Genomic DNA, 14,002 nt, shown 5'->3' on the forward strand with positions numbered 1-14,002 from the left:
GTTCAATCTTATCTTACATCTCACCATCCGGTGATCACTGCCGGTGTTAAACTGATTGATCACCTTACAGTTTAAAAATGTATATTTTCTGTCAGTGAGGATGTAATCGATTTCGCTGGTCCTTCCTGTCGGGCTTCTCTACGTCCATTTACGTGTAGGTTTATGTTGAAAAAAGGAATTCATGATGTGAAGATTGTTGGTTTCAGCAAACTCCACAAGCATGTCCCCTCTACCATCCCTTGAGCCATGTCCGAAATGTCCGACCGCTACGTCATCTCTTTGGTATGATCCAATACGTGCATTGAAATCTCCCATTATGATGTTGAAGTGGCATTTACTTTTATTTTTCAAGGATGTTATTTCCTCGTAAAACTCTTCCACTTTTTCATCAGGATAGCTCTGTGTCGGAGCATATACTTGCAAAATCTGAATCCGGTACCTAGCATTGATTTTAAGTATCACGCTTGCGACCCTGTCAGAAATGCAGTTGAACTCGACTATGCGGTCCCTCCAGGCTTTGTTGACAACAAATCCAACACCGCTCGTGCGTCCTTCATCGGTTCCTTTGGAGTACAGCACATGTCCGCTTTGTAAAGTAATAATACTCTCACCTTTACGCCTTACTTCGCTGAGTCCGACAACATCCCAGTGGATATTCCGGAGCTCTTCTTGAAACTCTACAAGTTTGGCATCGCTGGACAATGTTCTTGCGTTATATGTAGCAATGGTCATCTGTTGGCAGCCTTTTCCGGGTCTCCGGGGATTGTTAGCACCCTCTGCCTTCCTTCGCTGATCGCTGCCGTGATCAGTATCAGGTTGGCCTCCGGAGAATGAGGGCCGGGTTCTAGAAGTTTTTGTTTTCATATGAAGGTTTTGGACACAACACACCACGCTGTCCAGACGGGTTGGTGTGTGGTTTTTCTGTCTGGGTGATCCTTCCCGTAGCCAAAGGTCTCTCGTTTTAAGGCGCCAGAGTTTCGCCTTGCACCCTTCTCTATTAGCTACAGATATTATGTTGCGTTATACAGCACATTATCTGCATTGCCCGGGGGACGCCACGCGGAGGCTAGAGATAGTATTTGCTGACTTTCTTGGACAGTGGCGTCTCAACATTTTTTAGAAGTATACCTATTGGCATCAGTATACATCATTGAGGCCATAGTCAGCCTTGAAGCAAATGAAGTACTTGCACAATTGTTCACAGCCTGCATATGCAAAGAGGATGTCCCAGAGGTATGGAAAAATGCCAGCATTGTCATTCTTCACAAAAAAGGTGACAGAGAAAACCTAGCAAATTATCGTCCAATAAGTCTACTCCCTATTCTCTACAAGACGTTCACAAAAATTCTCTCAAACCGTCTGCAAAATGTACTAGACGAGAACCAACCGAGAGTTTACAGCACTATGGACCATATCCAAGTCGTCAGAGAAATCATAGAGCGGTACCAAGAATACAAACTGCCACTATGCATGGGTTTTATAGACTATGAGAAGGCGTTTGATTCGATAAAAAAATGTTCAATACTCGACGCACTCAGAAAACAAGGAATCCCTGGACGCTATATAAATATTTTCAATAATATATACAGTAGCGCAACAGCATCTGTAAATCTCCATAAACCATCGCGCAGATTTCCTATCAGCAAAGGAGTCCGACAAGGTGATACAATCTCACCTAAACTATTTACAGCTACCCTTGAAGACTTATTCAGGCAACTTGACTGGAATGACAAAGGGATCCCCATAAATGGAGAATACCTGAGTCATCTGCGCTTTGCCGATGACATAGTAATTTTCTTGCAAGACTCAGAAGACCTCCAAAGCAGAATGCAGGAACTCGCTGAAGTAAGCAACAAAGTAGGTTTGAAAATAAATGTAACAAAGACGAAAGTCATGTTCAACTGCTTTGCAGGCCAAAAAGAGATCCTCATCAATGGCACTCAGCTCGAACAGGTGAAAAGCTACATCTATCTGGGACAACAAGTATCTATAGATGGATGTATATTTGATGAAATTGTTCGCAGAGTAAAGCTAGGCTGGAGTGCTTTTGGCCGCCTGAATAATGTCTTCAAAAGTGACCTTCCACTGTGCCTAAAGCGCAAAGTGTTCAACCAGTGTGTGCTTCCCGTGATGACATATGCGTGTGAAACATGGACCCTAAGTAAAAGAGAGATCCAGAAACTTAGAGTAGCACAACGTGGTATGGAGAGGTGCATGCTGGGCATAACGCGAAAGGACAAAAAGAGGAATGAGTGGATAAGGAAGCAGACAAGGGTTTGCGATGTAATAGAGTTTATTAAAAGCCTTAAATGGAGATGGGCTGGACACATAGCTCGAAGAAGAGACAATCGTTGGACAAATCTAGTCATCCAGTGGTATCCAAGAAGTACAAAACGTCCACAAGGTAGACCTAGAGGCCGCTGGATCGATGAAATGATAAAGTTCTGCGGAAGTACGTGGCAACGCAATGCACAGGACCGAGAGAAGTGGAAGCAACTTGAAGAGGCCTTCATCCAGCAGTGGATAGATTCAGGCTGATGATGATGATGATGATATAAGAATATATAATTTGGCATAATATTGAATTAATTTTTAAAGTTTAAAGAATGTATATTATATTATTTGTAACACTACAACAAGCCTGAGGCCCTATAGCAGTAATGTACTGAAACAGTAGTATATTTAGTCATACAAAAGAAATAACCACGAACACCCAGACTTTGAGAAAATCAAATAAAATATTGTGACCTCACAAAGAATCGAACTCGAGGCCCCCGGATAAAAGACCATCGCCTTACGCACTGGATTACAAGGGTCAAAACTTATCTCCTATTCCATTTCGTATACAATATTAACCATAAATGAGTATCGACTCCGGCGACGCCGACTTGATATCAACCAAAGCCAACTTTGAGGCATTTAAAAAAATTACTGCGTCATATGGAGGACGGAATAATTCTGATCCCTCCTTAGATTCATCACTTCAACTCCTTACTTCTCTGTTTCGGTAGAGTTTCAGTACACGGGTACAGAGGACTCTTCATGTCATTAGAGATAAATGACGGCAGAGCAAGTCAAGATTTTTTTTTATTTTCTAAAACTCTTTCTTTCAGCACTAAGGTGCATGGTTGCTACATCAGTCCCGTGCAGCTTCATTTCGGGACAAGGAAGTGTGGCACTAAAATCTTTTCATTATGACACGTTTATAGCATCATGGAAGGCGGCCATGTACAAACCAGCGTAATAATAATATTTTTATAAGTTTTCCACACCTGCATTGCTACGGAGCTGGATCCAGGTCCAACCACTCCAATGAGAGTTCCACGAGCAGACTTTGGCGGTTGACCCACCTCTGTTGTTAGTTCCTATAAGAAAAAGAAGAAATCATGTATTAGACACATAATTATTAATATAATGTACAATACACAGTTGGATGCCAAAAACTGGGGCTAAAAGATATTATGCTTTCATCTGGAGGAGTAATTTGCAGGTATGCGATAATTGTGATGTTCAGGAAGATATTGTACACAGTGATACAATGCCCCAAATTGGAGCGACACATAGTACAGCTGCAGTTTGTATATTTATTTTTGAATGTCAAGAAACTGAAATGCGCCCTTGTATTGGGGAGGATGGGAGAGCTATGCTGAATTATTGTAAAGCACCGTGAAGTCAATCAACTTCGCATTATTTTTATGTTCCTTGGTCGTAAGATTTTCAGGAAACTTTGCATACTCAATACTTATTAAAATATTTTTTAATTGTCATATAATGGTAAAAGTATGCAAACAACACAATAATGTATATTGTGACAAAAATCAATATATTCAATATAAACTTTACACAATTAAATGCTTAGTGGTTAACATACAGTATTTCTTGTAAGACAGAGGTATACGAAATTCGTATATTTTTATGAACATGTCGATAAAATTCATATAAGTATTAAAATGGCGTCTGTTCACGTATTATATGTCATAATAAAAATAATATAATATTAGACGTATTTAAAACTACTAAGCATGTCGTGTTTACGTAATGAATCTATACTTAATTTAATTTTCTTTTGACGGAAACAAGTAAACGACATTCAAAACTATTTATTTAATCTCTGATTAAAAATGAAAGATATCAGAATTTTCAGGTTGTTGTAAATCGGACGCATTTATCACTGTCAATTACACTGAGCTTTTTTATGAGCTGATTATTGGCAAATTTATAATCTGCCTGTAAATTCGCCCAGTGTAATCATCGAATAAGCTAATAAGCAGGTTGTAAACACTCCACCTAGAAAAGTTGAAAGCCGGTCAACTTTTCACACTTCACGCCGGCGTGTGGGCTTACTGCGTCTGCGCAGTAGAGCGATGGTGGTGGAAAAACGAACTACTCATTTTGAAATTTACATTTTTGACGTTTAATGGAAACATTGTTATGGAGCGTAGCGACCTCCCGGTAAAAAAACGAACTACGTTCCGTCAAAATCGCTCGCTGGCTTGTGGCTTATCAGCGAATGGTAAGTTTTGTGTGTAATCATGAAGTCGCAGTAGCTGAACCGCCCGCTTTTAAATTCGCCAATAAGCAGCTCGTAAAAAAGCTCAATGTAATTGACGCTTATAGTAGTATTATAATGCGCAAATTTTACATGCGTCTATGTTTTAGCGGTATTCAGTGAATAAACTGCAACATAACGTACTTATTGCGTTTTATCTGCAACACGTCCTAAACTACAAAAAATTTGAATAGATCTTAAAAAGCTACTTAACTATTATTGTTTGACTTAACAACTTACAATCGTGCAATGTAAAGGAATGTTTCAGAGATTGTTATAGTATTGTATTGTAAACAATCTGTGTTTATTTATTCTATGTTCTGTGTATATTGTAAAAAGTCAGCTAGGTTTCAATTTTTCATTATAAAACCGCGCCACTTTCAAACTATTATTTTATCTTTGTCTATTCTGTGGAATAGTATAGAGGGCGAATTGTTACGTTTAAATGTGAAAGTTCTACTGTGATATGTAAAGCCTTTTAAAATCTTCAATCATTTATTGGTTTGGCGGGAAAATCTATGGATTTATGAATTGTTAACAGAAACCTTCAGAAGTATCACAAACGAGTGCGTTCTTTTCTGTTTATCATCGTTTGGAAAATTCAAATGCAGTTTTTCATAAAATTATGTACTTAGTGAATATACCTACAGTCGTTTGAAATGTAAAAATAAACTAAAACCTATCGTAACTCATAAATATGTATTTTGTGTTAAGTACCTATATCTAGTTAAGTATGTCTGTTAATGATGGCCCCACAAAGGGGGGGGGGGGCTGATAGGGCTCTAGCTTGGGGGCCCGGGCTCAGGAGTAACCTGGCGTGGTGGGTCAATCATATACGTGAGATAAACACACATCACAAATAATTAATCCTAATTGTAAAAAAGTCGCCTGCGACGCTAATTTACTTGTGCTAATGTGAATGTTGATTACGGTTTTAAAACATATACTTACCTAGTTATGCGATGCACTTTTTGGTGTGTATCAATACTCGACAATTCAATAATTTAAGTGGATGTATTAAAAAACACTAATAATTGCTAAAAATATACTAAATACTCTTAATTTTAACTTGAACACCATTTCAAAACCGTTACTGTAGAGTGCCATATTTACTTTAATCTTAGTGACAGGAGGGGGGCCTACCAAAGAACCTGGCCTGGAGGCCCGCTTCAGGGTGCGGAGGCCATGCTGTTAATACAAACTGCCACTCTGTGGAGGCCCATATGTGGGTCTATTCTATACTTATCGAACACTAAATTGATAAATAGTATCAAACTTAGGGTAGGTTTGTATCAAAATATTAGCACTTATTGTAACAATTACACGAAGCTGGTTTTTATTGTTGCAATAAGTGCTAATATTTTGATACAAACCTACCCTAAGTTTGATAATATTTATCACTTTATCACTTTAGCGGTCGATAAGCATAGAATAGACCCACTGATCTTATTAGGATCCGACATGGTCGAATATAATATATCTAGGCATTAGGTAGTTTTACTTAGAAAGTTTCGCGTGAGTTTCTTTTCGAATTTTCATTGTATTATAAACAACTGATTTCATACGTAATATATTCTTGGGTTTCCACCGCGTGTACTTCTTCCTTCTTTCCTCAACGTTTCAGGCTCGTTGCAGAGGCCATTATTAAGAGATATATATTATTATGATTCAATTCAATTATATATAAGTATAATATGGGCCACCAAGGCCAAACGGCGTATTATCCTCGCCATATAATATAGTACTTGCGTTTGTATACCTATTAATGAAGAGCGCATGGTTCTTCGTCGTGGGTCTGAAGGAAAAAAATAAAAAATAAAAAGAACTGGGAAAAATAGGGGATATTATACAGTGGTTTCTCCTTCGATTTGACTGAGTCAGCACTGGGGAATATTTTATTTTTTATATCTATGTAGATGGAGAGGGAACCAAATGGCCTTTTTTTTGTCTCTTACTGTGGGGAAAAATATATACAAAGAAGCTTTTAAGAGTAGTATTGTGGTCTCGAAAATTCGGTGGGGATGGCTGGATCGTAATTGTTTAGATCTTTGATCGACTGGTTTGGGAAGTCTGCTGTCATGGAGATGTACAATTTTTTAGAAGGTTTCAAGACGTGGTCGTAAATGGTTTCTACGTTCAAGTCTCTATGAAGAGTGGTATTGTGTACAAACCATGGGGCATCTGTGATTGTTCTAAGAGATTTGTTTTGTATATTTTGTAGCGTTTTAAATTTTTTTTAGGATTAGCATAGCCCCAGACGGGGGCAGCATATGTCATAATGGGACAGGTAATCGCAGTATAGTTGCTTCTAAGGGTAAGCTATCATAGGGCCTAGTCTGGCGTTCGTGACTTGAGCTTGCCGCTTTTTGATTTCATAATGTTTATTAAATGTTCGTCTAAAGTTAGGCTTAGGTATTTGACTGTAGGAGTCCAAGGAATATTAGTGCCGTGCATCCTGATGCTTTTGACTTAATGCTTGTGTCAGTTGGATCTTTTTGTGAAAGTTACTGCAGAGGTTTTGTCTGGGTTTATTATGATGCAGTTTAGTATAGGTGTATGAATGCGAACGTCGCTCTAAGAATGCCAAAAGTACATGCGGTGGAAATCCATGAATCTATTACATTAAAAAAAACAACCTTGAAAGTCTCAAACAATATATAACTGATTTCATCCTGATGGGCATTGTTTAAATGTGTTTCTTTTGAAGTATTACTAATTGCATGTATACGTTTTTTGCAATGTATTTATATCTACATTGAAAACCGTTTTTGCTAATAGCCACAACGGAGTCGAATAGTTGACGTGGTCCTGCGACTAAAACAACTATTGGGATATAAATTATTCAATAAAAATCTAATTTGTTTTACCACATATCTATTTTTATCATAACGTACGCCAGAAAAGAGTTATACATAATCATAAAAGTGTTTAAAAGAATTTATTTTATGGCTTTTCAGCCAAAAACGGCGCGAGTTGAAAAATCCTAGGTGGCAAAGTGAAAATCCGAAAAGAACACACCCATATATAAATACTTAAAAAATGCAAAGCTTAAAACCTCGCGCGAAATTTTATAGTTAAGCCTTTTTTACTCGCAATGACCTCGTATAAAACCGCAAAAATTTACCTGGAAAAGTACAGTATTAATTATTAAGTAATTAAATAATATTTTTAATGTATCAATCTAATACTAATTGAATGGAAGCTATAACTTAAAAGATAGAGCACTCAGCTGGAAATTAAAATACGTATCTTATATTATATTAAACCAACTAAACCAAGAGATGTCACGGAGACTTGAAGCTTTCGAGATGTGACTGTATAGACGCATCCTCAAAATTTCTTGGAATGACCGAATAAGAAATGTTGAAGTTCTCAATCGAATGGGAAAGGACTAGATTTGGGTATTTTATAGATAGAATAATATTTTTTATCTATTATAGTTTGGTTTAGGCAGGGCTTAAAAAATTAACAAACAAAATGTGTAATATGTATTCTTAATCCAATGAAAACAACAAATTATGAATGAAAAGGTGTGCACAATTTTGTCGTATCGCCCAAAATATACCAAAACTATTATGGTTTCGTTTACGCAGGGCTTAATTGATTTTTAAAAACTAACCAATACCATCTGCAATTTGTATTCTTAGTTCAATGAAAACAAATACGTATGACTGACAAAGTTTAAAGTGCACTATTTATGGCGCATCTTACCAGCCTACCTCCACCCTTCGCTACTGCATTACAGTATCACTTCACTTAAGGCCATGCATTAGTTGAGGCACGGTCTAAAAAGATCGTTGCTAGGCGATGTGCGGATTGCGGGTCGCGGGTGAAAATGACGCCTGTCAAACGAAATATTATTTCTCATATAAATCCAACATACGTCCATTTTATGTTCTGTTTATTATTCTATTAGTATCAATAATAATATATTCATTGACATGTTTGCTTTTTAAAGTAAATGGGTAAAGTTTTTAGTCATCTTTACACGATTTTAGAATTAATTGGCCCGTCGCCATCACGCAGCAAAGTGACGTGCGTCCGACTCCACGTTTTCTCAATGAATGCGAAGCAAGTACAAATTTTCGTCGCGCGTACAGTTGAACATTATTTGGCGTTTCACTGATGCGTCACCTTAATGCCTTAATATAAAATTGTTCAGTATCTCTGTAATAGCTAATAAATATACCCAAACATACAATATTGGTATTACAGTCTAAAAAATGAATAAAACTCTTGCACATTTAGTGCGACGGTTCTCACTTAAGTGGGACACGTCCAGACGGAGGCTTTTATACTATTTGTAACCGTGCCCGGACCCAACTGCAAACGGCCCCACGGGGACCCTGCGCCCTCCCCGTTTGGACATCTCCCCTGGAAGCTCCCCACAATAAATAAATATTTCGCTGCCGAGAGGTTCTTTTATAAAGCGATTTGTATCGTTACCAGTTATGGAGGGAACAAGTTTTTTTCTTACAGGTAACCCCACGCACCGGGAGGAGCGCGGTCAAATAATAATGAAGGCAATGGGAAATGATAAAAAAGAAAGTTTGTAGAGGTTTTTTTACGAGAAGAATCCGCTGAATTAATAAAAATAGTGCAGTGTAATACAAAAAGGATTCCAAGTAGATATTGATTTTAGTTTGAGAACGAAATATATAAAAACAAAAAAAGTTGCGCGATAGATATATTATACTCTTGTCGGGTATTGAAGGATTCGGCGAAACAATGTAGACGCCAGTTACACTGGACGATTGCCATCCTGGAGTTGGTAAGAGTGAGCGTTTAGTTCCTTATGTAGGTACAGTATTACACTCATTTCTTTAATTTTTAGAATTTTATTGTTCGAGTGTACTTATATTTGATTTAATGAAACAATGTTATTTAAATTATGTTTAATAATCTAAATCAATTAAATTAAACTAAATAAATAATTTAAATTTATAAAGGCTTTCTTTTGTTCTTTCTTCTTTCACCCTGTCACGACCCAGCATTGGGTCATCAGGCAAGCATATTTTCGCGCCACTTCCCTCGATCCATTGCCAACTCTTGCACCTCCCGCCATGCCAGACCTGCAGCGCGTAGATGACTTTTGTATCACCGCTTCAGGGTGATGGAGGGCCGGCCACGACGACGGAACCCTTGAGGCTGTGCCACAATACGAAATGTCGCACTCTTTGGCGGCATCCGGAACACATGTCCCAGCTACGTAAAACGTTTATTCGTGATAACCTCAATCACTGAAGGCTGCTGTGTCTGCTCACGAGCTCCGGTGTTTGTAACGCGATCGTACCAATGTACCCCTAAGATTCGGCGGAGACATCGATTCTCAAAGCTTAAAAGCAGAGACCTTTGAAGCTTAGTAAGATGTATCACAGCTATACAGGAGCACAGGCACGCGTTGAAAGAACGACATTTGATACTCACAGAATACAGCCTTGACCTCCATGCGACTTCAAGTTGGCTGAATGCAGAACCCACCATGCCCATGCGGATTCCAAGCTCACTTCTTTTGTGACGTATGATTATTAATTGCTTTCTATTTATGATATTTTTTGAATTACTTATAGCTTGCAATATTGAAATGTTATATTAATAAACCTATCGAATCCAAAGACTGCGAGTCCTTTTTGGTCTTAAAATATTCCGGACTTTCGTTGATGTTGAGAACACCGTTTAGTTAGACCCAGTGTTTCCTCAGTACCCTGGAAATGGCATCGGTAGTATTTTTGATATATGGCAGACAAGCTCGGCCTTTGAATTTTGTTCGCACGTCCTGATTATATTATGTATCAAGTAAACCTCACACGAGGTTACACAAAATACATATAATATACCTACCTCTTTGTAATAAAATAATACATATATCAGTAGTTTGATGCCGTAATGGTTATCGCCTTCCCTCCAATACCTGCATCATAATATCTATGGAGGCGAAAAGTGAAAACGAATGAAAACATATTATTGAAAGAATATTCTGAAAGAAAAAAATAAATGGACATTGAAGAGAGAAAAAACGTCTTGAGGGATCGATCTGCCAAAGTGTTTTTTTAAAGGCCGATCATTTGTCATTGAAAATTGTTTCAGCTACTACTATACACTGGAAAAATAGCGTTTCTCAAAGTTGAACACTATTACAGACAACTATTTTTTATTCAATGACTAATTGACAACATTCAACAATGCAGCAGTATTAAATTTATTGAAAAATACATAATTCGAAAACACCTCAGTGAGGCTATTCTAACATAAATTCACTTAAGATCCAAAAAGAGCTATAGATGATAGATCTTGTGTTGTTGTTAGTGAAGATATAACATTTATTAATTGTATGTAGAAGATTGCGTCGTATGTGTGATGTTTAGGGGGCGGATTTATATGCAACAAAAAACATGATTATATGCATGCACGTATGCACTTAAAATCAATAAAATATGCAATTAAAATTGACATTTTTTATGGGGAAAATTGTAAATACCCACTTTACCCAATATTACTGACAAAAAATCGAACAAGTAGTTAATAATTTTTCATCATAATAGGATAGCAGAACAAAAAAACCAAACAATGAGTATAAAGTTAATCAATTACAATTTTCAAAATAGCCTTTCCACGTGTACAAATAATTGAATAATAAATGCAATATAAACCAAATATAGCTTAAAAAAACAAAAACGACACACTTAACTATTCCTAAATACTGTTTTCTGTTTTTTTCCCGAAAAAAATATTACCTACAATTTTTTTATTCAATATTATGCTCTGGCATTAAATTTTTCCGCATTGGTATCTGTCAGTATTTTGTTTATATGCGGAAAACGACCTCTTAACGTCCACAGAGGTGATTGGGCAAACTTTAAATAAAAGTGCCTAAGGTGACTTCACTTTTTCTGATAAATCCACAGCAACCTTCCTAACTTAGTTATATTTCAATAAAATAATTAAAAAAAAACTAAAATTATTAATTCAAAAGCTCTAAAATATGCATTTATTTATGAAATATGCACTAATGTCTCAAATATGCTCTAAAGTCTCAAATATGCATTTATATGCACAATAAAATTTTATTTTTGGATTATGTGTCTTTCAAAACAGATTTCTGTGCAACTCTCATAGCTGTGCATACACCCTAACAAAACATGCACTAGCATATAAATCCGGGCCCTAGTGATGTTATATGCTCGGGGCACAATAGAAATGAGACACAGTGAGTATTTTCTTGGGTTTATATTGTAGCACTACATTCTCGATTATAGATGTTTGATGCACGGCATTAAAGAATGATGACACATTGGTATTGATGTTATGTTACGTAAGATTTACATTATGATTTTGATTGAATTGGATATTCACTGAGCAGCGCGTGAATATTTGACTGTTCAGTTCTAGGCCGAAAATGCAACTGATTTGTTAACTCTCATTTCCGCTTAGTATTATTGTCTATGTTATACAAATGCCCACAGATAATAATACGTCGGTTGTAGAGTTGGGTAAACCTCTACAGAGCTAATGCTAACAATCCGTGTGAGCTTTATTATGTCTGCTTCACATCCACCTTTTCCACACTAATAATCGATCCCAGATATACGAACAAACTCACCCGCTCTTTCTAGATCTTAAAGTGTACTTGTTGTAGGTAGAAGTAGGTTATCCCGAACAATAACCGTTACTTTGGTCTTAATTCCTATTAATAAGGTGGCCATATTTGCAACTCTCTTCTTCTACCCAAGTAGCAGCTCTGTGAGTTTACCTTCATCATTAGCGGTTAGCGTGGTATAAGTTATTTATTTTATGGAATACACATTGTTTCAATAATTCTGTTCAACCAAATCTCTTCGGATGTTGATATTATGTTCCACCTATGAAGGCCTAAGCGTTATTTCATAAATTCTTAAAGTATGATTCACTTAGCTCATTCTGTGTGCTTCCATGTTTTATAATTTATATTTTTTATAATTTTTGTATCTTTTACTTTATTTTTCATACTGTTTTTTTGATACTGCATATATTTATTTCTTCTTTACACCGTTTAATACTATTTCTTTGTTTTTAAATGTCATATTGTGAGCGTCTTATATTTATAATTTGTAATGTACTTCCCTTGTAATTCACCGTATGTTTTAAAAAAAATGAATTTGAATAAGAAGCCAGTATGAAAGGGCCGATAAAGGGCTGAATTAAATTCGCACGAATATGTATAACGTATATGATATACTATAATAATGCCTTCATAACATTTATTACAGTGAGAGGAATTTAACAAAAGCCATCACAAATCGCTTTCCTTGATATCAATAAAAACCTTTAAATTGAAAATTGCACCCATTACTGTACGTATGGGAAATTCGGGTTACTTTTAGCATTGATCGCTTATATTGATTTTGTGATTTTGGTTACTTATATATTTATATGCAACTCTCAATTCTACAGGCGGTTTTTTTACTGAGGTCAGAAAACACGACCAATCACCGAAGTATACAATATGCATTGATACAGGTGCACACACAAGGAGAGGGGGTCCTGGGGACTGGAAAAACACAATATCTTTAGGTAAATAGAAATTACTTCTTTATCTTCTTCGCCGGGATCTCATGACTTAGGATCGTGACCCGGATGACGCAGCCCTCGTAGTCCAGTGTGTAAATCGCTGGGCTTTCATCCGGCGGTTTCAGATTCGATTCCTGGTGATGTCACAATATATTTATGTGATTTTCTCAAAGCCTGGATGTATGTGATTATTTCACTGATATTACTAAACTACTGTTATTGGACCCAATGGCTTTTTATAGTACTAAAAAGAAATATAATTTCAAAACACCTCAGATATATACCTAATAGAAAAAATCCGAAGACGCCGGATGGGATTTGAATCTGTTACCCACTGACTGTGCTTTAACCAATCAAGCTACGGGCATCCAACTTAATTACTACGAATATAACTTAGTCGTTTTTACATGAAATGCATACCAAATGCATTAATGTTGACTATCGGTTTTTGTGTTTTAAATTAAGGTATAATAATTAATTGCCCTAATTACTAACCGACGCCCGGATCACTCAAAAATTTTAGTTATAACGTACTTGCACGTTCTAATAATTTATAACAAAAAAATCGCACAATTTACTATCGAGCGCTTCGGTTCATAAACTTATCTATTTAGTCACCAGTGGGTCTGTATATGCCGTATATGGGGAATATACTTGGAAGTCAGTAGCACTAGCAAGATCAAATTTCACATAGCCGTAAAAATCAACAATAGTGTATTGTATTATATTATTATATAATAGATATTTTTTCGTAATGGACCCCCCTAAACCATTTCGAATAAGTGTTTCCATGATTCCAGTAGATTCCGATCAGAAATAATTTGAGCTGAAATACCTAACGGGTAAGGAGAAGCAGGCAACCGATCTCGAGTAAGGAGAATACGGGATAAATTTAAACACGTGTCT

General features: G+C 36.6%; 1 protein-coding gene across 1 annotated transcript in view; it reads right to left on the minus strand.

Annotated features, from left to right (window-relative positions):
• The window catches only part of LOC147075951 (metabotropic glutamate receptor 1-like), a 186,056-nt gene that overhangs the window by 131,851 nt on the left and 40,203 nt on the right, over positions 1-14,002 (minus strand). The window contains exon 2 of the mRNA XM_085942281.1: positions 3,273-3,365. Within this exon, the coding sequence (XP_085798407.1) occupies positions 3,273-3,365 (93 nt within the window). The remainder of the gene's footprint in view (positions 1-3,272; positions 3,366-14,002) is intronic.

Source organism: Rhyacophila brunnea, unplaced genomic scaffold, assembly GCF_057557595.1.
Source record: "Rhyacophila brunnea isolate RB1 unplaced genomic scaffold, BYU_Rbru_1.0 scaffold_14, whole genome shotgun sequence".
NCBI classification, from domain to species: Eukaryota; Metazoa; Arthropoda; class Insecta; order Trichoptera; family Rhyacophilidae; genus Rhyacophila; species Rhyacophila brunnea.